Genomic DNA, 20,290 nt, shown 5'->3' on the forward strand with positions numbered 1-20,290 from the left:
GCACTGTTGGTTCACAACAAGAAGGTCCTGGGTTCGAACCCCAGGCCGTCCCAGGTCCTTTCTGTGTGGATGTTCTCCCCGTGTCTGCTTTGGTTTCCTCCGGGTGCTGCTGTTTCCTCCCACCATCAAAAAGACATGCATGTTAGGGTTAATACTCCTGCCTGTGCCCCTGAGCAAGGCAGTGGAAAGAAGAACTGGAGTTGGTCCCCGGCGCGGCAGCTGCACCACTGCTCCTATACAGTAGGATGGGTTAAATGCAGAGAACACATGTCATTGTAACCTACAATGACAAAATAAAGTGGCTTTCTTCCCTTTTCTTTCTTTCATCTATAAACACATCCGAGTGCGCTTTTGCTGTTGTTTTCTTTTCCAAACCCTCCCGTTGCCAACAAACAAGTAAAATAAATGACGACGACACATTTTACTTGTGTCAAAAATTGTAAAATACATAACAGCGGTTGTGAGTCTCTGCTCATCTGGTAGTGTGAATGACTGTAGTTCAGGTAAACACTGCCACCCATATCATACTATAAGGGGCTGCCTGTCAGTATTCCTGCATGATATACCCCCCTAGAGGCTGATCCCTGATCAGTTTGGTATCAGCTAGCTGTCTCCATTCCAGCACGGCCTTCTGAGCGCAACAAACAGTCAATGTACCCTGTTATCGCTCACACACACCTGGCCTGGCAGTATCAGGCCTCCCTGCATGCATGTGCACGTGAGTGACAGATGTTTTCCACTTTTAGGGCGTCCGAATACCTCCACATGAATAAAACACGTGCAGCATAATATAATGAAGGAGAGAAGTGGTCATCCTCCGGGGCTCATTTTCCAGATGGTAGGGGAAACGCTGTTGCTGTGAAAGCACAATCGGTGTTTGTTTACTAGTTTGGGACGTTAAGGGGCGGCGTCATCATATTCCTTTGCGCGTAAGGCGCGTTTAGTGGTGTCGGAGTGAAAAAGGCCGTATCAGTCCTCAGTTTATGTCGTGTCGGCTTATAGAGCTCTGAGCCAAATCCTGTCTCGCTGGCGTTCGCTTTAAGCTCGGTCATTTTCATCACAGGCCACTGGTCTGAGCTGTCAGGCATGAGAGAGAGAGAGAGAGAGAGAGAGACGCTTTCAACTCTCATTGTGTCATAGTGCGTGTATGTGTGTGTGCATGTGTGTGATTATGTGTGTCTCTCACACACTCACACATTCACACACACACACCTATAACACAATGAGAGTCGAAAGCGTGTGTGTGTGTGTGTGAATGTGAGTGTGAGGGAGGGAGAGATAGAAACTAATAAAGAGTAAAAGGCAGAAAGAGAGAGAGGGAGAGTGAGTGGGAGAAGAAGAAAATGAGAGGGAGAGAGAGAGAGAGGGAGAGTGCAGATCTAGGTCAGGGAACCAGAGAGCTGGGGAATGGAGAGAAAGAGAAGTTAGCAACAAGAGGAGAGAGGGATCAGGGAGAGGGTGGGCTGGCCCCAAACAGATGAGCATGTTGAAGGGTAAGGGAAGAGAGAGAGAGAGAGAGAGGGAAGGAGAGGAGAGAGAGAGAGAGAGGAGAGAGAGAGAGAGAGAGAGAGAGAGAGAGAGAGAGAGAGAGAGAGAGAGAGAGAGAGAGAGAGAGAGAGAGAGAGAGAGAGAGAGAGAGAGAGAGAGAGAGAGAGAGAGAGAGAGATGAGACGCCAGCAGTAAGCATGGCAAGGCGGTTCTGATCTCATGTAAAAATGTTAAATATCCTTGTTACCTTGTGTGGTGGCTGTACTGCAGGCATCCTTCACTCTCCGCCCCAGTTTACTCAGCACACCAACCATCGTTTGTGCAGTGAAATGATGATAAATTGCAAAACTGCTCGGCAATAAGCCTTCACACCTATACATCATGTAGAAATGAACAAAAATGAAGTGAGAAAAGGAGGAGAGAGCGAGAAAACACGCATGTGAGAGAGAGGGGAGGAGAGGGGAGAGAGACTTGGTCATTATGTAAGGACAAGCCACATTACCCTTCAGAGTGAAGGAGAGAAGCACAAAAAAGGAGATAGAGCAAGTGGCCAGAGAGAGGGAGAGAGATTTCCTGGGAGGGCGACCGAGGGTGAGAGAAACTGGGAGGGGGGGGGTGTTGTCAGGTGGCTCAGAGCAATGAATCTTTATCCAGCTCTGATATCCATATTGCTCTCGAACTCCTCCGATCCCTTCTCTCCCTCCCTCTATCATTACTGTGTGTGTGTGTGTGTGTGTGTGTGTCTCTCTCTCTCTGTGATAGTACCTCTGCATGTGTGTGTGTGTGTGTGTGTGTGTGTGTGTGTCTCACTCTCTCTGTGATAGTTGCTCTGCGTGTGTGTGTGTGTGTGTGTCTCTTTGTGAGATAGTTGCTCTGCATGTGTGTGTGTGTGTCTGCGTGTGTGTGTGTGTGTGTGTGTGTCTGTGAGATAGTTGCTCTGCATGTGTGTGTGTGTGTCTTTCTCTCTCTCTGTGTGTGAGATAGTTGCTCTGCATGTGTGCGTGTGTGTCTCTCTCTGTGTTAGATAGTTGCTCTGCATGTGTGTGTGTGTGTCTCTCTCTCTGTGAGATAGTTGCTCTGCATGTGTGTGTGTGTGTGTCTCTGTGTGAGATAGTTGCTCTGTGTGTGTGTGTGTGTGTGTCTCTCTCTCTCTGTGTGAGATAGTTGCTCTGCATGTGTGTGTGTGTGTGTGTGTGTCTTTCTCTGTGTGAGATAGTTGCTCTGCATGTGTGTGTGTGTGTGTGTCTCTCTCTCTCTGTGAGATAGTTGCTCTGCATGTGTGTGTGTGTGTGTGTGTGTCTTTCTCTGTGTGAGATAGTTGCTCTGCATGTGTGTGTGTGTGTCTCTGGGTGAGATAGTTCCTCTGCATGTGTGTGTGTGTGTGTTCGTGTGTGTGTGTCTCTCTCTCTGTGTGAGATAGTTGCTCTGCATGTGTGCGCGTGTGTGTGTGTCTCTCTCTGTGTGAGATAGTTGCTCTGCATGTGTGTGTGTGTGTGTGTGTGTGTGTGTGTGTGTGTGTGTGTGTGTGTGTGTGTGTGTCTCTCTCTCTCTCTCTCTCTCTGTGTGAGATAGTTGCTCTGCATGTGTGCGTGTGTGTCTCTCTCTCTCTGTGTGAGATAGTTGCTCTGCATGTGTGTGTGTGTGTGTGTGTGTGTCTCTCTCTCTCTCTCTCTCTCTCTCTCTCTCTGTGTGAGATAGTTGCTCTGCATGTGTGCGTGTGTGTGTGTCTCTCTCTGTGATAGTTGCTCTGCGTGTGTGTGTGTGTGTGTGTGTGTCTCTCTCTTTGTGTGAGATAGTTGCTCTGCGTGTGTGTGTGTGTGTGTGTGTGTGTGTGTGTGTGTGTGTGTGTCTCTCTCTCTGTGAGATAGTTGCTCTGCATGTGTGTGTGTGTGTGTGTCTTTCTCTGTGTGAGATAGTTGCTCTGCATGTGTGTGTGTGTGTCTCTGGGTGAGATAGTTCCTCTGCATGTGTGTGTGTGTGTGTGTGTGTGTGTGTGTGTGTGTGTGTTCGTGTGTGTGTCTCTCTCTCTCTCTCTCTCTGTGAGATAGTTGCTCTGCATGTGTGTGTGTGTGTGTGTGTGTGTGTGTGTGTGTCTCTCTCTCTCTGTGTGAGATAGTTGCTCTGCATGTGTGCGTGTGTGTCTCTCTCTCTCTGTGTGAGATAGTTGCTGTGTGTGTGTGTGTGTGTGTGTGTGTGTCTCTCTCTCTCTCTCTCTGTGTGAGATAGTTGCTCTGCATGTGTGCGTGTGTGTGTGTCTCTCTCTGTGATAGTTGCTCTGCGTGTGTGTGTGTCTCTCTCTCTGTGAGATAGTTGCTCTGCATGTGTGTGTGTGTGTGTGTGTCTTTCTCTGTGTGAGATAGTTGCTCTGCATGTGTGTGTGTGTGTGTCTCTGGGTGAGATAGTTCCTCTGCATGTGTGTGTGTGTGTGTGTGTGTGTGTGTGTTCGTGTGTGTGTGTCTCTCTCTCTCTCTCTGTGAGATAGTTGCTCTGCATGTGTGCGTGTGTGTGTGTCTCTCTCTCTCTGTGTGAGATAGTTGCTCTGCATGTGTGCGTGTGTGTGTGTGTCTCTCTCTCTCTGTGTGAGATAGTTGCTCTGCATGTGTGGGCGTTGGTAAGACAGTTCGTTTTGTCTCTGCAGCCGTGGTTGTGTATAGTAAGTCTGTGTGTCTGTGTGTAAGTGTGTGTGCTGGCTGTATGAAAGCAGAGCTTCAGGTCCATAAGTGGCAGTGTTCTGGCTGTAATGCCTTTGTTGGTCTTGAACAAAGCGAGTCCTTGTGCTTGTGGAATTGGGGCAGTCTGATCCTGATGAGAAATCCCTGCTCAATCTTTCCAGCTATTTTACTTTCACAGAATCCGGTCTCTCTCCGCCTCTCCCTTTCTCTCCCTCGGTGTGTGTGTGTGTGTGTGTGTGTGTGTTTGTGTGTGTGTGTGTACACATGCCTGTTAAGTTTATTTGCCATTCAAGAGTGCTTAGTTGGCATTATCTGATTCTGAAGGGTCATATAATCAGTTATCCTCTTAAAATCCTACGTTTTGTTTCCGAATGAACGATATTTCTCTTTATCGTCCTTGCAGTAAGTTTCAAGTCCACCTAAAGTTGAATTACGTTAACCCTCTACTGCACACATTTTGAGGGTACAAGATAAAAATCTATCAATCATTTCTTGAAGGCATTTTATTGATATATATTTGCTTTGGATACCCCTTCCACCCCAAAATGGCGTGTTTGCTCCTCCATCAGCGGGGGGCACTACAGCAGTTAGCGGGGACACACACTGCAAGCCGGCCTCGTGCCACCGAGCGCCCGTTCCGAGGCTGCAGACTGCCGGAGCTCTGCCTGCAGCCGCACATCGAGTGTCGTTTCCTGCGGCGCCCCCCGACGACCCTGCACTGACGCAGCCTCGCTGATTCACTCCTGACAGCAGCTCGTCTGTGCCGTGAAACAGCGGTGTACCTTACACTCTTGTGCACATCACTTTGGGTGTACCTGTGCACCCAGGGGCCCTCTGCATCCTCCCTTCTTGTCACATGTTGTTTGCCAGTGTGAGGTAGTATTGTGCAAGCAGACATCCTGGTTAGGAATGGGAGCCGTGGGCCCCTGCCGCTTCCTCCAACCCTTATCCCACAGCGTTACCCTGAGGCAACGAAGAGAAAAAAAATTGTATTTCTGAACATGCAAAATAAATAAATTTCATAAAACCTGGCAAAAGGCTTCTCTGCACCTCCCCAATACACACACATTTTTTATTTACAGTTCATGTCATTCCCTGGGTGCTTCTATACAATATATCCATCCATTATCCAAACCGCTTATCCTGCTCTCGGGGATGCTGCAGCCTATCCCAGTAGTCATTGGGTGGCAGGCGGGGAGACACCCTGGACAGGTGCCAGTCCTATACAATAGGATGGGTTAAATGCAGAGAACGAATTTCTTTTTTTGGGGGGGGGGATTTCCCCCCTTTTTCACCCCAATTGTACCTAGCCAATTACCCACTCTTCCGAGCTGTCCTGGTTGCTGCTCCACCACCTCTGCTGATCCGGAGAGGGCTGCAGACTACCACATGTCTCCTCTGATACATGTGGAGTCGCCAGCCGCTTCTTTTCACCTGACCGTGAGGAGTTTCGCCAGGGGGGCGTAGCACGTGGGAGGATCACGCTAGTCACCCCAGTTCCTCCTCCCCCTCGATCAGGCGCCCCGACCAACCAGAGGAGGCGCTAGTGCAGCGACCAGGACACACACCCACATCCGGCTTCCCACCTGCAGACACGGCCACTTGTGTCTGTAGGGACGCCCGACCAAGCCGGAGGTAACACGGGGATTCGAACCGCCGATCCCCATGTTGGTAGTCAACGGAATAGACTGCCACGCCACCCGGACGCCCCTGAGAACGAATTTCATTGTACGATTACAATTGTCAGAATTGTAAGAATTTCGTTGTAAGGTACAATGACAACATAAAGTGGCTTTCTTCTTCTTTGAATAAGATTACTAATGCAAATAATCATACCTTCTTCTCACACCATGTGCCCCTGAGACCACATGTCAGAAGAGCGAGTCCCGCCTTCACGTGATGCTTGGTAGTGATTCCCACACCTGATTGGACTGTTCTTTGATACCTTGTGTGACCATCGGGGTTGGTTACAGTCATTTCAGTAAACATGCACTGGACATGGGGCTTAAGAAAACGCCGCGATGCCGGAGGGCAGCGCCGTGCAGGTTAAACGTAACGTTACATCAGGCAGTCTGCTGCTGCGATGGGAGTTCACTACCATGTATTAACGAATGAAACATGCATGAGCTATTCACCTCTTATCTTCATATGTTTTTTGATGCGTCAGTTGTAATGTGAATACAACTGAAAATATGTAATATGTAATATATATAATATGAAAATGTAAAATTTAACGTGACGGAGATACAGGTAGATGATTGAGTTGATTCAATGATGCATTCGCTCATTCTCTGTGCCTGCTTAATCTAATTCAGGGTCACTTAGACAGTGTGTGTGTGTGTGTGTGTGGGGGGGTCCTATCCCAGCAAGCATTGGGTGGGAGGCAGGGAGACACCCTGGACAAAGGTAGCCAGTCCATCTACATGACTGGATGCACTTGTGTTTGAAGAGACTTATCACTTAGCTGTCGGGTGCATGTGTTTGATTTCCCATCACTGCCAGTGTGTGTGTTGTTTTAGCAGTTGTGTGACGTGACACTTCAGACGCTACAAGTTCACTCGTGTGAATCAGTGGTGATACGGACAAAGCTAACTTTGCTGTAATATCACACTGTGTGCGAACTCCATATCTGTTCCCATGTTGTGGCTGTTATGGCCACAGCTCTCATCATCAGAATAGCCCCTCATCTAAGAGCCCTCAGCAGGCACTGCAGGTACCATCTGGTTAATGAAAACAGCTCTACTTGCAAAACCGCTCTGTGTGTTTGTGTGTGTGTGTGTGTGTGTGTGTGTGTGCCTGCGTGCGTGTGTGTGCGTGCGTGCGTGCGTGCGTGCACGTGTCTTTTTTTTGTTGTGCTGCTGGCGCTAAGGTGTTTTGTCAAGATTGTAGTTTGCTAATCAGTTGAGTCCAGACAGGTGGAAGTTTTAGCCGCCAGTGGTTTAGTGCTAGTGTTAGCCTTGTTAGCTACATCAGCTAATCACAGCAACAGATGCTCTGTTCCCAACCAGCCACTAGGGCCTTCTCCCATAGGCTGCTTCGCTGTGAGTCTCTTGGCTTCTAGCCCTCCCCTGCTCCCTGCGGCATCTGTCAGGCTACATATTAGAGATTGTATTTCATGTTTGTGTGTGTGAGATGATGTCTAATTTTAGGAGAAAGATGTAGTCATCCGTGTAGAAATGTGTGGCTTTTAGAAGAAACGGGCAGATGTTTTTTTTTTCTTTCCCCTATTCAAAATCCATAACAAGGGGCCTTATATGTTTGTACGTACAAATTTGTTCTTACACACCCATGGCATTTTTTTCAGCTCTCGAGATTGTCCGACAGTCAGAGGCAAAGCCTGATGGTTGTTGGTATTCCCCCCCCCCCAACATCTATTGACTACCTCTTGCAACGAGCAATCACACAGGCTTGCAGAGACACCAGTGTTAGCCAGTTGGTGTCTAAATTCAGGGGTTACGCGGGTTCTACACTGGCCTGTCAGACAAACTCCAGGGCTAAAAAGCCCCAAGGGTGCGTAAGAACAAATTAGCACGTACAAACGACTGATGAATGAGGCCCATTGTCTCTCTTCTCTGTCCCCTCATGCTTCCCTTTTTTATTTTCTCCTCTCTTTGTTCCTATTTCTTTGTCCATGCTGCTTCTTCTTCTCTCTCTCTCTTCCTCGGCCACTATCTTACACCCTCTCTCTCTTTCTCCTTTTTCCAGGGTCGCCATGTTAAGACGGGGCAGCTGGCAGCCATCAAGGTCATGGATGTCACTGGGGTAGGATGCGCACACACACACATGCACATACATACACACACACACACACACACACACACACACTCACACACAGCAAATCATCTCAAGTGATTATACTGCCAAAGTCCATGTCATCTAATTATGAGCGATGAGTCAGTGTGCGTGTGTGTGCGTGTGTGCGCGTGTGTGTAATGTGGCAGGGAGGAAATGAGGACAGGCCTATTGCCATGGTAATATTAGCTGGAGGTATTAGGACAGCAGTGTGGTCTCAGGCGCGTCTGTGAAGCAGGAGGGAATCTTGGCTAAATTTAGATTTCCTCTCACCTCGCACCTTCCTCTTGGCACCGAGCTGCTGGCAACACAATGAAGGACTGGAGGAATGAATGGACACAAAGACTGATGAATGGATGGATGAATGAAAGATTGAGTGAACCAAAAATATGAATAACGATCACATAATTGAATATTTACAAAATAATAAAGTGACTAGATAATGCAAGAATGAATGAATGTATTCATTAATTAAAGGGTGAGCAAAAAAAATACTTTCAGTGAATTAACCACTTCTAGGTCATTGCAAGCAAAGCAAAACAAGTCGCACTCATTGATTCGCTGCAAAACTGAAGTAATTAAGGGGCAGTTTTCTAATGTTCATGATGATGAATTAGAAATTGGATTTTTATATAACCAACCGCTTGCAAAACAACAGCATTCAAAACATTGCCTTTTGTATTAACACAAGTAAATAAGACATCATTTTTTTATTATTGTGGCTAATTGAGACCCCGGCTGTATGGATGAGCAAGTTTCAATATTATGTTATTTTCAAAAAGGCAAATTCATTAACAACTCAATTTGTTTTGCTCGGTCAATGCAGTGTTCAGATTTCAGAATCAGGAATCGGAATCAGAAACACTTCATTTGTCATTTCATTTCATGCACTCGCGCACATGCAATGAAATGACACATCGTGTCCCGCAGCCCACAGCAGTGCAACACAAACACAAAAACACATATCCAAAAACTACAAGAACACACATATCCACACTAACACATATATGTAAACAAAAAAATCACTGTCCAGGAGAACGAACGCCAGCCAGGATGACTGTCGGAACTGCCAGGTATTATGGGTTAGCAGTTAGCTTAGCCTGCCCCGCTTCCACGTCCTGTCAGACCGCCCTCGGTGTCTCCTCTTCGAACGCAGCTCCGGTCAGGGCCGTGGTCTCTGGGCCACGATCCCGCTGATCCAGCGCCAGCTCTCCAGGCCATCAAACTAAGACAAACTTAGACGTAGATGTGGGCAAAGACACTACATGGACCATACTGGGTGAGGCTGCCGCAAACGTGAATATGCGCCGCCATCCTCCCACACCGGAAGCTGCTATTGAGAGAATGTGCTTTTGAACATCGCAAGGGTGTTGATAGATTTCCTCTTCTCTGTGTGTATTTCTGTGTGTGTGTGTGTGTGTGTGTGTGTGTGTGGGTGTCTCAGGATGAGGAAGAGGAAATTAAGGCAGAGATCAACATGTTGAAGAAATACAGTCACCACCGCAACATTGCCACCTATTATGGAGCCTTTATCAAGAAGAATCCCCCCGGCGTCGACGACCAGCTATGGGTATGTCCCTCTTGTGTGCTTCGTTGTGATAACTTGTGTTTTTGCATCTGTAAGTATCTGTGTGTATGCATGCTAGCGTGTATCTGTTTGAATGTGTGGCTTGCTGACTGTGGACTTGAGTTTGGATTTGAGTGTGTTTTTTTTTTTTGTGATTGTTTTCCCTTTTTTTTCTCCCCAATTGTATCCGGCCACTCACCCCGCTCTTCCAAGCCGTCCCGGTCGCTGCTCCACCCCCTCTGCCGATCTGGGGAGGGCTGCAGACTACCACATGCCTCCTCTGATACATGTGGAGTCACCAGCCACTTCTTTTCCCCTGAAATTGAGGAGTTTCACCAGGGGGACGTAGCGTGTGGGAGGATCACGCTATTCCCCCCAGTTCCCCCCCCCCCCGAACAGGCGCCCCGACCAACCAGAGGAGGCGCCAGTGCAGCGACCAGGACACATTCCCACATCTGGCTTCCCACCCGCAGACACGGCCAATTGTGTCTGTAGGGACGCCCGACCAAGCTGGCGGTAACACGGGGATTCGAACCGGCGATCCCCGTTAGGTAGGCAACGGAATAGACCGCCACGCCACCCGGACGCCCCGGATTTGAGTGTGTCTGACAGTGTCTGTGGTATTTGGGAGTTTGACATGCCTCTGTCTTCGGGTCTGTGTCCAGGCTGCGAGAGGGGAAGAAGGAAGATGTCGCCGGGGTTTGCCCAGAGACAACGCAAAAGAGAGAAAACCGAGTGTCCATTTGTATGCGTTACAAGATGTGGCCTCGGGGGATGGAAAATGACAGAGAGAGTGGGGAAGAGAGATGAGGGGGGAGAGAGAGATTTAAGTAACCCTGTCTGCAGTACGTTCATGTGCACACCGTGAGAATAAGACGTATTATGTGTGTACCTTGTGCGTTGGCTTGTGTGTCTGCGTGAGGGAATATGTATGTATGTGTGTGGAAGATACGAGGGATATGAATGGGTGTGAGTGCGGTTGGCTGGCTGCTGCAGTGAATCATGTGTTAACATGATTCAAGGGAGCTTTCTCTCCTCTGATCCTTAAGCATTCATCTCACAACGAGAGTGGACTACACACACACACACACACACACACACACCTGACAGCAACACAACAGGCCATCCAGATCTACTGTCTTCGTAATTCCCCCTGACTTAACAGCTGCTGGATGTCCCCTCTGTGTGTGTGTGTGTGTGTGTGTGCGTGCGCGCGCATGTGTGCGTACTCATGTGAGTTGTATGCAAGCGAAAGCAATCTGTCACATATGCTTTTACTAACATGTACATTTTTTGTATATCCCTGTGTGTCTGACTGTGTGTACACATACGTATCTATCTGTGTGTTTTTGTGTGTGTAGTTTACCTCAGTGTCTCTGCGTGTATGTGTGTGTGTGTGTGTGTTTATCTTTTTGTGTGCCTCCGTGTACCTGGGCTTAGTTTCTGCAGGTGCAGATGTATGTTCTTGCTTGTATGTATCCCCTTCAATCTCTCTGTGTTTATCTTTGGAGGAAGTCTGTGTATTTATGTTTATCTGTGTAGGCGAGGGTCTGTGTGTGTGTATATATCTGTGTGGGTGTGTATCGGTTTTAATGTGTGTGTGTGTGTATGTGTGTGTGTGTGTGTGTGTGTGTGTGCATCTGTCTTTGTTCATTTATCTATGAAAGGGTATGTTTGTTCATTTCTGTGTGTCTATAATGTGTGTGTGTGTGTGTGTGTGTTTCCCACCTGTGTGTGTGCGTGTGTGTGTGTGTGTGTGTGTGTGGTTTCTCCTTGAGGGAGGTTTGCCTATTGTTCGGCCGTTCCCTCCCTCTAATCCAGAGTAATGAAGAGCAGCTCTGGAAACAGAGCCAGAACTGACCAACTGAACTTTTGGCCAGAACTCTGCAGGGAGAACATTGGATGCGATGCTGGTGTGGACAGCAGAAGGGGGGGGGCAGGAAGAGAGAGAGAAGGGGGGGGGAGAGAGGGGAGAGCGAGAGAGGGGGAAGGGAGAGAGAGAAGGAAGGGGGAGAGAGAGAGAGAGAGTAATGAAGGGGAAAGGTGGCCAGAGAGTTAGAGAGGGAGGGGGAGAAAGAAGAGACGTACCGCTTGTGCTCGGGTGAGGAGATGGGCTTGGTGGATGCATGTGGTCGTGTGACCTTGTCAAGTCAGTCTTTCGGTGGTCTTCGTATTTTGCGTGTTCGCGTGGGTCTGTTTGCGTGACCTATGGCCAGCTGTCTGTGCACATCCATGACTGTGTTTTCCTGTGTGCGAGTCCTCGTGCTGTGTGTTTATGTGTAGGCCATGTACGTCAGCATTGTTTGTTTGTATCGATTGCTGCAACACACCCTGTATTACTAATACTGCTTTAACAGTGGTTGCCCCAAGGGTGTTGTTCGTTATGATTAAGGGCACTACAGAAATGCAGCCAGACATGCACGGTTGACATTGTAGCACAAATAACAAGTGTAAAGAACATTCTCCAGGGTTGCAGGGGTTTCTTGCAGTTGATACCCGTGTGTGCAGTATGACTGTACCGAGTGGGACACAGAACCAGCTGGATCCCTCGTTACCTTAACAGTTGACATAACAACAAGTTTACAGGAATTATTAAAACAACAGGGGGATGTGGGTATTGGAGCAAGAGCATCGCTCGTCTGAAAACACCCATTTTGTCAGGTCCATTAATCAAAGCTCTGTGTGTGTGTGTGTGTGTGTGTGTGTGTGTGTGTGTGTGTGTGTGTGTGTGTGTGTGTGTGTGTGTGTGTGTGTGTGTGTGTGTGTGTGTGTGTGTGTGTGTGTGTGTGTGTAGCTGGTGATGGAGTTCTGTGGAGCCGGCTCGGTGACGGACCTGATCAAAAACACAAAGGGAAACTCTCTGAAGGAAGAGTGGACCGCCTACATCTGCAGAGAGATCCTCAGGGTAAGTGGCACACCGGCCGGTACCCCGCACCCCCAGTGCCTCGACAGTGACTGTGACCCCCGACAACGTGGAAGATCCCCAGCAAGCACCTCCACCCAACTTCCTTTGCTTTACTCAGCAGTAAAAGAAAGTTTATTTGATTTCGTCGAAAATACTTGTACAGGCAGCTCCTTGCACAGGAAATTTGTGGAGTTATCTGAGTATTAAATAGCATCCATCCATTACCGAAGCTGCTTATCCTGATCAGGGTCACGGGAATGCTGGAGCCTATCCCAGCAGTCATTGGGCGGCAGGCGGGGAGACACGATGCTGCCAGTCCATCACAGGGCCGACACACACACACAATCCAACCCGGTATCACGCCAAAGCGTGTAATACACACGCCGGTCCAAACGTGTTAGTGTCACGGTTTGCCTCGCTCAGGCGTGAAAAGTACATGCCTGTATGAAGGTGCAGTGCCAGCAGGGGGCGATGATTAAGCAGTGAAGGCAGGCTAGGGTTAAGGGGGTTGCGTGATTTTTTTCCGCACCCGTTTTCCGGGAACTCTGCCTCTGATTGGCTTGTACTCGTTGCCTCCGTTGGTTAGGTTGGTTAAGGTTAGGGTTAGGGGGTTAGGGATAGGGTTAGCAAATCAGAGATAGCACTGCACCTTCATACAGGCGTGTACAAACTGTGACACTGACACGTTGGACCGGCGTGTGTATTACACGCTTTGGCGTGATACTGGGCTGCACATTCACACCTAGGGACAATTTAGTATGGCTGATTTACCTGACCTACATATCTTTGGATTGCGGGAGGAAACCGGAGCACCCGGAGGAAACCCACGCAGACACGGGGAGAACATGCAAACTCCACACAGAGGACGACCCGGGATGACCCCCAAGGTTGGGCAACCCCGGGGTTCAAACCCAGGACCTTCTTGCTGTGAGGCGACAGCGCTAACCGCCGTGCCGCCGTATTAATAGCAATGTAGTGTGAAAGGAGAGACTTCAACGACCTTATCTTACTTGGAAACAGAAAAACAAAACCAGACCTTTCCCTTGTTACTGCTGCAGCAACGACTGTTGACTGTTATCTATAAATATTGTGAAATATGGCCCAATAAATGCAGACTGGAACAACAGAGCGATCCTTTGTGTTATTAGTCTATCTGTCTATCTGTCAGGCTGCTGCATGCATTTGCACGACAATAAACAGTTTTGCACTCACCCTTTGTTAGAAAGCAATCACGCGTTGTTAAGATGTCTATACTTATTGCAACGCAACACCCAAAACAACGCAACACCATCTGCTGGCTAGATCTGTCCGATGGCACCGCGTCGTATCGCCGCTATCTTCTATTGTGCAACTTTTTGTGCTCAGGGCGATAGCCTCAGACAGAAAGCACTATCACTCCATCTTGTCAATTCCACACGGCGCTGCTTCAAACTGAGCCAAAAATGATTTCTTGTCATCCTCTTTCATTCTTCTTTCCACCCCTCATCTCTCTCCTCTCTTCTCTCATCTTTTTAGTCCCGGCTTTCTCCTCTTCTGTCTCCCCCCATCGTCTGTGTGTCTCTCTCCCTGCCTGCAATTGTTGTCTCTGGCTCGCCTGTGTTTCTTTTTTCTTTGCGACTCCCTTTCTCACTACTATCTCATTTTTCCAGTTTTTCTGCTTTCTCTTCCTGCCTGCTGGTTTTCTCCTCCCTCATCTCTCCATCTCTGTACCGCCCTCCCTCTCTTCTGTCTCTTGTTTTTTTCCTGTTTGTCTTTCAGTAACAGTCTAAATTTTTTTTAATCTTTTGGACACCCCCCCTCCCCAATTGTATCCGGCCAATTACCCCACTCTTCCGAGCCGTCCCGGTCACTGCTCCACCCCCACTGCCGATCCGGGGAGGGCTGCAGACTACCACATGCCTCCTCCGATACATGTGGAATCGCCAGCCGCTTCTTTTCACCTGACAGTGAGGAGTTTCGCCAGGGGGACGTAGCGCGTGGAAGGATCACGCTATTCCCCCCAGTTCCCCCTCCCCCCAGAACAGGCGCCCCAACTGACCAGAGGAGGCGCTAGTGCAGCGACCAGGACACATACCCACACCTGCCTTCCCACCCGCAGACACGGCCAGTTGTGTCTGTAGGGACACCCAACCAAGCCGGAGGTAACACGGGTATTCGAACCGGTGAGCCCTGTGTTGGTAGGCAACGGAATAGACTGCTATGCTACCCGGACGCTCCTTTATCAGTCTAAATTCAACAGAGGATTCATCAGCTTGATGTTACACTTCCACTATCACAGCATGAATGCATAGCATCGCCACAGGCATGTGAAATATACAGGACGTAGCTCAGCTTAATATGAAACAAATGGACATGCATGCAGTGTACATGTGCCAGCAGGTTGGAACAGCAAGTCCCTAACATATGGAATAAAAAAATCCCATAATAGATATGAGTTTTGTTTTTTTTTGGCAAATGAGGTGTCCACTTTTATTCATATCACATAACACATAACAGATGCCTCCATGCAGATGTGCACATCCTAACAGGTTGCGTTGCACCAGAGCCTTTCCTTCACGTTGTGCCTGTGTTGTTTCTGTGCAGGGTCTGACTCACCTCCACCAGCACAAGGTCATCCACAGAGACATCAAGGGACAGAACGTCCTGCTGACTGAGAACGCAGAGGTCAAACTAGGTCAGTCCATCACTTATCCCCACTTCACATGCAGGCAGTGGGATTGGGGAGGCCTGCAGGAGGTATATAGTATCACATTACCCCCGTGTGTTCCTGCGTGTGCACCTTCACGTGTGTGTGTGTGTGTGTGTGTTTGTATGTATGCATTTAACATCTCATACTTGTGTTATACTGAAAACCAGTCTGCTCCTCTCACTTACTTTATATATGGAGCTGAGTCCTGGTAAAGGGATGCCTCCCCTAAACACACACACACACACACACACACACACACACACACGCGCACACACACACACACGCACATGCACACACACATGCACAGGTATGTGTTTATGGATTCTCTCTCTCCACCCTCTCCCTCTCCTCTCCCACTAAAGCCCAGTTGGGAGGCTTTGGGGAGTGTCTGTGTTTATGTTTATAAATCAGGCAAGCGATTGCAGAGGGTTGGTGATTCACTTCTGCTCATCAGTATGTAGCAAACACAAGAGATGCACCTAAGTATTTTACCTGACTCTTTCTGATAATCGCTTAATCTTTCCATTAGTTTGAGCTGAATTAGTTCAGTCTGTTTAGCCGAATAGAAAAGTGCAGCTTCGTTTCCAGCAGTAAAGTGTTTTGTTCTACACACACTTGCACTTGTAGAGTTTCTGCTGCACATGCACATGCCATCATGTGTTAACGCACAAACACAGACACAACAGAGGGATTCAAGTGTTGACGTTGAACACATTGGGGTGTCCGGGTAGCGTGGCGGTCTATTCCATTGCCTACCAACACGGGGGATTGCTGGTTCGAATCCCCCTGTTACCTTTAGCTTGGTTGGGCGTCCCTACAGACAGAATTGGCTGTGTCTGCGGGTGGGAAGCTGGATGTGGGTATGTGTTGTGGTCGCTGCACTAGCGCCTCCTCTAGTCGGTGGGGGCGCCTGCTTGGGGGGGGGGGAACTGGGGGGAATAGCGTGATCCTCCCACGCGCTACGTCCTCCCTGGCGAAACTCCTCACTGTCAGGTGAAAAGAAGCGGCTGGCAACTCCACATGTATCGGAGGAGGCATGTGGTAGTCTGCAGCCCTCCCCGGATTGGCAGAGGGGGTGGAGCAGCGACCGGGACGGCTTGGAAGAGTGGGGTCATTGGCCAGATACAATTGGGGAGGAAAGGGGGAAAAATCAAAAAAAAGAAAGAAAAGAAAGTGAGCACATTGTATATTATTCTGATTCCGTGTGTGTGTGTGTGTGCGTGCATGCACATGGGTGTGGGTGCCTGCGTTTGTGTGGCTGTGAATACATGTGTATTTGTGCTGTATAGTGGACTTTGGTGTCTCTGCCCAGTTGGACCGGACAGTAGGAAGAAGGAATACGTTTATCGGGACACCATATTGGATGGCGCCCGAGGTCATTGCATGTGACGAAAATCCCGATGCCACCTATGACTTCAAGGTTCGGTTCTTCCTCAACCTCTGCTTACACAAAAAAATGTCTTTCTTTCTTTCTTGCTCTGCTTTTTCACCGTGCTCATGGGCGTTTTGGTCTCTCTTTGGGTCTCTTATCCTTTCACAGCATCTCTCATTCTCTCTTGCTCTCTACCGGTATTAATGCACCTTGTGTCTGTCGTTCCAGAGTGATTTGTGGTCACTGGGGATCACGGCGATAGAGATGGCTGAAGGCGCTCCACGTATGTACACGCACTGACTCACACCTCTGTCACGTGTCAGTTACACAACAGCACTTTCCCATAACAAGAGTTCAACGGCTTTTTCGCTCCAGCCTGATGTAAAACTTACCCACTTTAGCTGGAATTTGATGTGGACCAATGAAGCTGATATAAAAGATGGTTCTCAGTAAGATGGGCTGTGATGCCACACCCTTCCAGTTTCATTCTTGAACATAACATAAGCAATTTGAAAGCTGTTTTAATTTGGTAATTTTCCAGCCTTTTCTATCTATTATTTCAGTAAAAAAACACTCATTTGCATCACGTTGTCTTGTATAATGGCTCATACCATGACTGCTTATCACGTAGTGTGACTGGATAACCCCTTTTCATTGTCATCGGTACTGACGGTGTGCAGTATTGATCCGATCTGGTCTAACGCAGCCTTGGTCTGACTATGTGCCGTGACAATGCGTCAAGCGTATGCTCTCCAACTTACAACCGACTCACTCTGAACGTTTGCCTCTGCAGCACTGTGTGACATGCATCCAATGAGAGCCCTCTTCCTCATTCCACGCAACCCGGCACCCCGACTCAAGTCTAAGAAATGGTATGTGGTGGTTTTGATAGCTGTGTAGAGTTACCAACATTTCTCTGCTCACCTCAGTCTGCCTCAAAACATTTCTTTGGAACCGAATTTACGAGCTACAAAATGCACCTCACAGTTTACTGTCTCTATAGAGGCAGCAGGGGGGAGGGGGTCTACTTACACCCATGATTCAATCAAAAGTGACTGACTGCCAGCACACATACACGTCCTGGGAGTGTTTAGCTGACCCTGCACTCTGACCTTCCCCTTTAGGGCCGTGCATGATTCAGGGATCAATACAGCGTCACATTATTGTCACTTAGTTTGCATGTAACCTACTTGTAGGCTGTTGTGTGGCTAGATGAATGAGGATGTGTAATTGGAGACCAGGCAATGTGGAGATATCTGTATGCCTTTGAGAGACATTGTGTCTCCGTGCGCACGTTCAAAAGATTACTGCTGGGCGTCCGGGTGGTGGAATACACCGTTGCCTACCAACGTGGGGATCGCCGGTTCGAATCCCCGTGTTACCTCCGGCTTGGTCAGGCGTCCCCACAGACACAATTGGCCGTGTCTGCGGGTGGGAATGCAGATGTGGGTATGTGTCCTGGTCACTGCACTAGCGCCTCCTCTGGTCGGTCAGGGCGCCTATTCGGCGGGGGGGGGGGACTGGGGGGAATAGCGTGAGCCTCCCACGTGCTACGTCCCCCTGGTGAAACTCCTCACTGTCAGGTGAAAAGAAGCGGCTGGCGACTCCACATGTTTCGGAGGAGGCATGTGGTAGTCTGCAGCCCTCCCCGGATCAGCAGAGGGGGTGGAGCAGTGACCCGGACGGCTCGGAAGAGAGGGGTAATTGGCTGGGTACAACTGGGGAGAAAAAGGGGGGGGGAAGAAAAATAAAATAAATAAAAGGTTACTGCTGATTGTAGAAATTGATTGTCAGCTGTCAATATGATTTTGACAGAGTTCTTGCGTTAATTATTTCGCAGGTTGAACCACGTTGCATTACCTGCATGTCATTACTGACTTTTTTGTTGTTGCAGCAACTTAGCACACAGAGCACCTAAAACCTCACGTCTTAAACCATAAATGTTTCCTTTCCTTTTTTCGAGAGACACACACCAAAATACAAAAGTCATGCTCATTGTTATGTGTGTGCGTTTATGCATGTGTGTCCAGGTCAAAGAAGTTTCAATCGTTCATAGAGAGCTGTCTGGTGAAGAACCACAGTCAGAGACCCAGCACCGAGCAGCTCCTCAAGCACCCCTTCATCAGAGACCTGCCTAATGAGAGACAAGTCCGCATCCAGCTGAAGGACCACATCGACCGCACCAAGAAGAAGAGAGGAGAGAGGGGTGAGGTGCAACACGCAGTAAAACATGTCACTTATATTTTGGTCTCTCATCACTTTTCGACAACCACTGCTCGACAGATTTAACCAGTTTTTGGAAAGAAATTAAAAAAGGTCATTCAATATCACACACATCCAGAAATTGGTGATGTCATGGACATTGTAGCACAGTGACTAGTCAGTCCAGAATACCATATCGGGGGCGTCCAGGTAGCATCGCAGTCTATTCCATTGCCTACCAACACAGGGATCGGTGGTTCGAATCCCCGTGTTACCTCCAGCTTGGTTGGGCATCCCTACTGACACAATTGGCCGTGTTTTGCGGGTGGGAAGGCAGGTGTGGGTATGTGTCCTGGTCGCTGCACTAGCACCTCCTCTGGTCGGTCAGGGCGCCTGTTCAGGGGGGAGGGGGAACTGGGGGGAATAGCGTGATCCTCCCACATGCTTCATCCCCCTGGTGAAACTCCTCACTGTCAGGTGAAAAGAAGCGGCTGGCGACTCCACATGTATCAGATGAGGCATGTGGTAGTCTGCAGCCCTCCCCAGATTGGCAGAAGGGGTGGAGCAGCGACTGGGACGGCTCGGAAGACTGGGGTATTTGGCTGGATACAATTGGGGAGAAAAATGGGAAAACTTAAACAAAAACAAAAAAACATATCATTGCTGGAAGGTGTCCTGTTACCACGGAAACGGCAGCATCCTTCACTGCCACCTTTGGTCAACATCCGTAGATGTTGATTGACGTTTTGTTTTGAAGTGATGACACAAGCATTAATCAACATTCTTTGAGCACATTTGCATGCGTGGAGTTAAACACACGTACATGTGTACGCACACGTCAATGAGGATATTGAATTCCTCTGTCCTCTTTGCCGGGTTTCTCTACGGTCAATAGACCCCTTTCACAAACATGACCTATGCACTCCCACTCTATCTTGGCAGGAGTAGTTATCCCCATTTCCGGCAGTGTTGAGAAGTTAACTTTCTGTTGTCTCCAGTTCTCGCTATGAGCCCTTCTTTTGTGTTTCAGTACAGGCAACACAGGTGATGTCACTGACGTGTCTTTCTGTTTCTCTTGTTAGACGACTGCACAACTGAAGAAATGGGATTTTATCATTACACAATGCAAACTTGGTAACAATGATACCTGTGAGATCGCTAAGATATCACAATCATCTATTAAGTAAATGCAAAGTAGTGTTTTCCTTCAAAAGTGTTCGTAAAGGATGTTCTAAAATTCCCAAATGAAACCAGTGTCAATGACGTTCATTTAGGCTTGAAGGCAACGCCATGAGACAGCAGAGTTTGCTCAGACCTTGTTCTCAAATGTACGGAAACATACATGTTGTTTCTCATATACACACACACACACACACAAACACACACACACAAGCACAAAGAGATGACCCACAGTAAGGGACTTGGGGAGACTCGCAGACTTGTGGGTGATGGACAGCATAGAAATGTCTTGTCATTGTCAGCATAATTCTTAGTTGAGCTACTATCACTTGTCCTGGATCACCACCTTGCCCCGGTGGAGAAGCTTTTGTCTACCAATGATCCCCAGAGCTACGCCGTCCAGAGCTTGGCTCCTGGTAGGGTC

At 48.5% G+C, this 20,290-nt stretch overlaps 1 protein-coding gene across 2 annotated transcripts in view; it reads left to right on the forward strand.

The window, feature by feature from the left end:
- tnika (TRAF2 and NCK interacting kinase a) overlaps positions 1–20,290 on the forward strand; it is a 109,885-nt gene that overhangs the window by 47,285 nt on the left and 42,310 nt on the right. For both annotated transcript variants that reach the window (XR_008811727.1, XM_056295965.1), the window contains exons 3-10: positions 7,866–7,922; positions 9,397–9,522; positions 12,314–12,424; positions 15,008–15,098; positions 16,403–16,533; positions 16,714–16,768; positions 17,279–17,357; positions 18,516–18,691. Coding sequence is in view for 1 of the 2 variants with exons in the window: in XM_056295965.1 (XP_056151940.1) it covers positions 7,866–7,922; positions 9,397–9,522; positions 12,314–12,424; positions 15,008–15,098; positions 16,403–16,533; positions 16,714–16,768; positions 17,279–17,357; positions 18,516–18,691 (826 nt within the window). In the remaining variant the exon portion in view is untranslated. The remainder of the gene's footprint in view (positions 1–7,865; positions 7,923–9,396; positions 9,523–12,313; positions 12,425–15,007; positions 15,099–16,402; positions 16,534–16,713; positions 16,769–17,278; positions 17,358–18,515; positions 18,692–20,290) is intronic.

Source organism: Lampris incognitus, chromosome 16 (genome assembly GCF_029633865.1).
Source record: "Lampris incognitus isolate fLamInc1 chromosome 16, fLamInc1.hap2, whole genome shotgun sequence".
Lineage (NCBI taxonomy): Eukaryota > Metazoa > Chordata > Actinopteri > Lampriformes > Lampridae > Lampris > Lampris incognitus.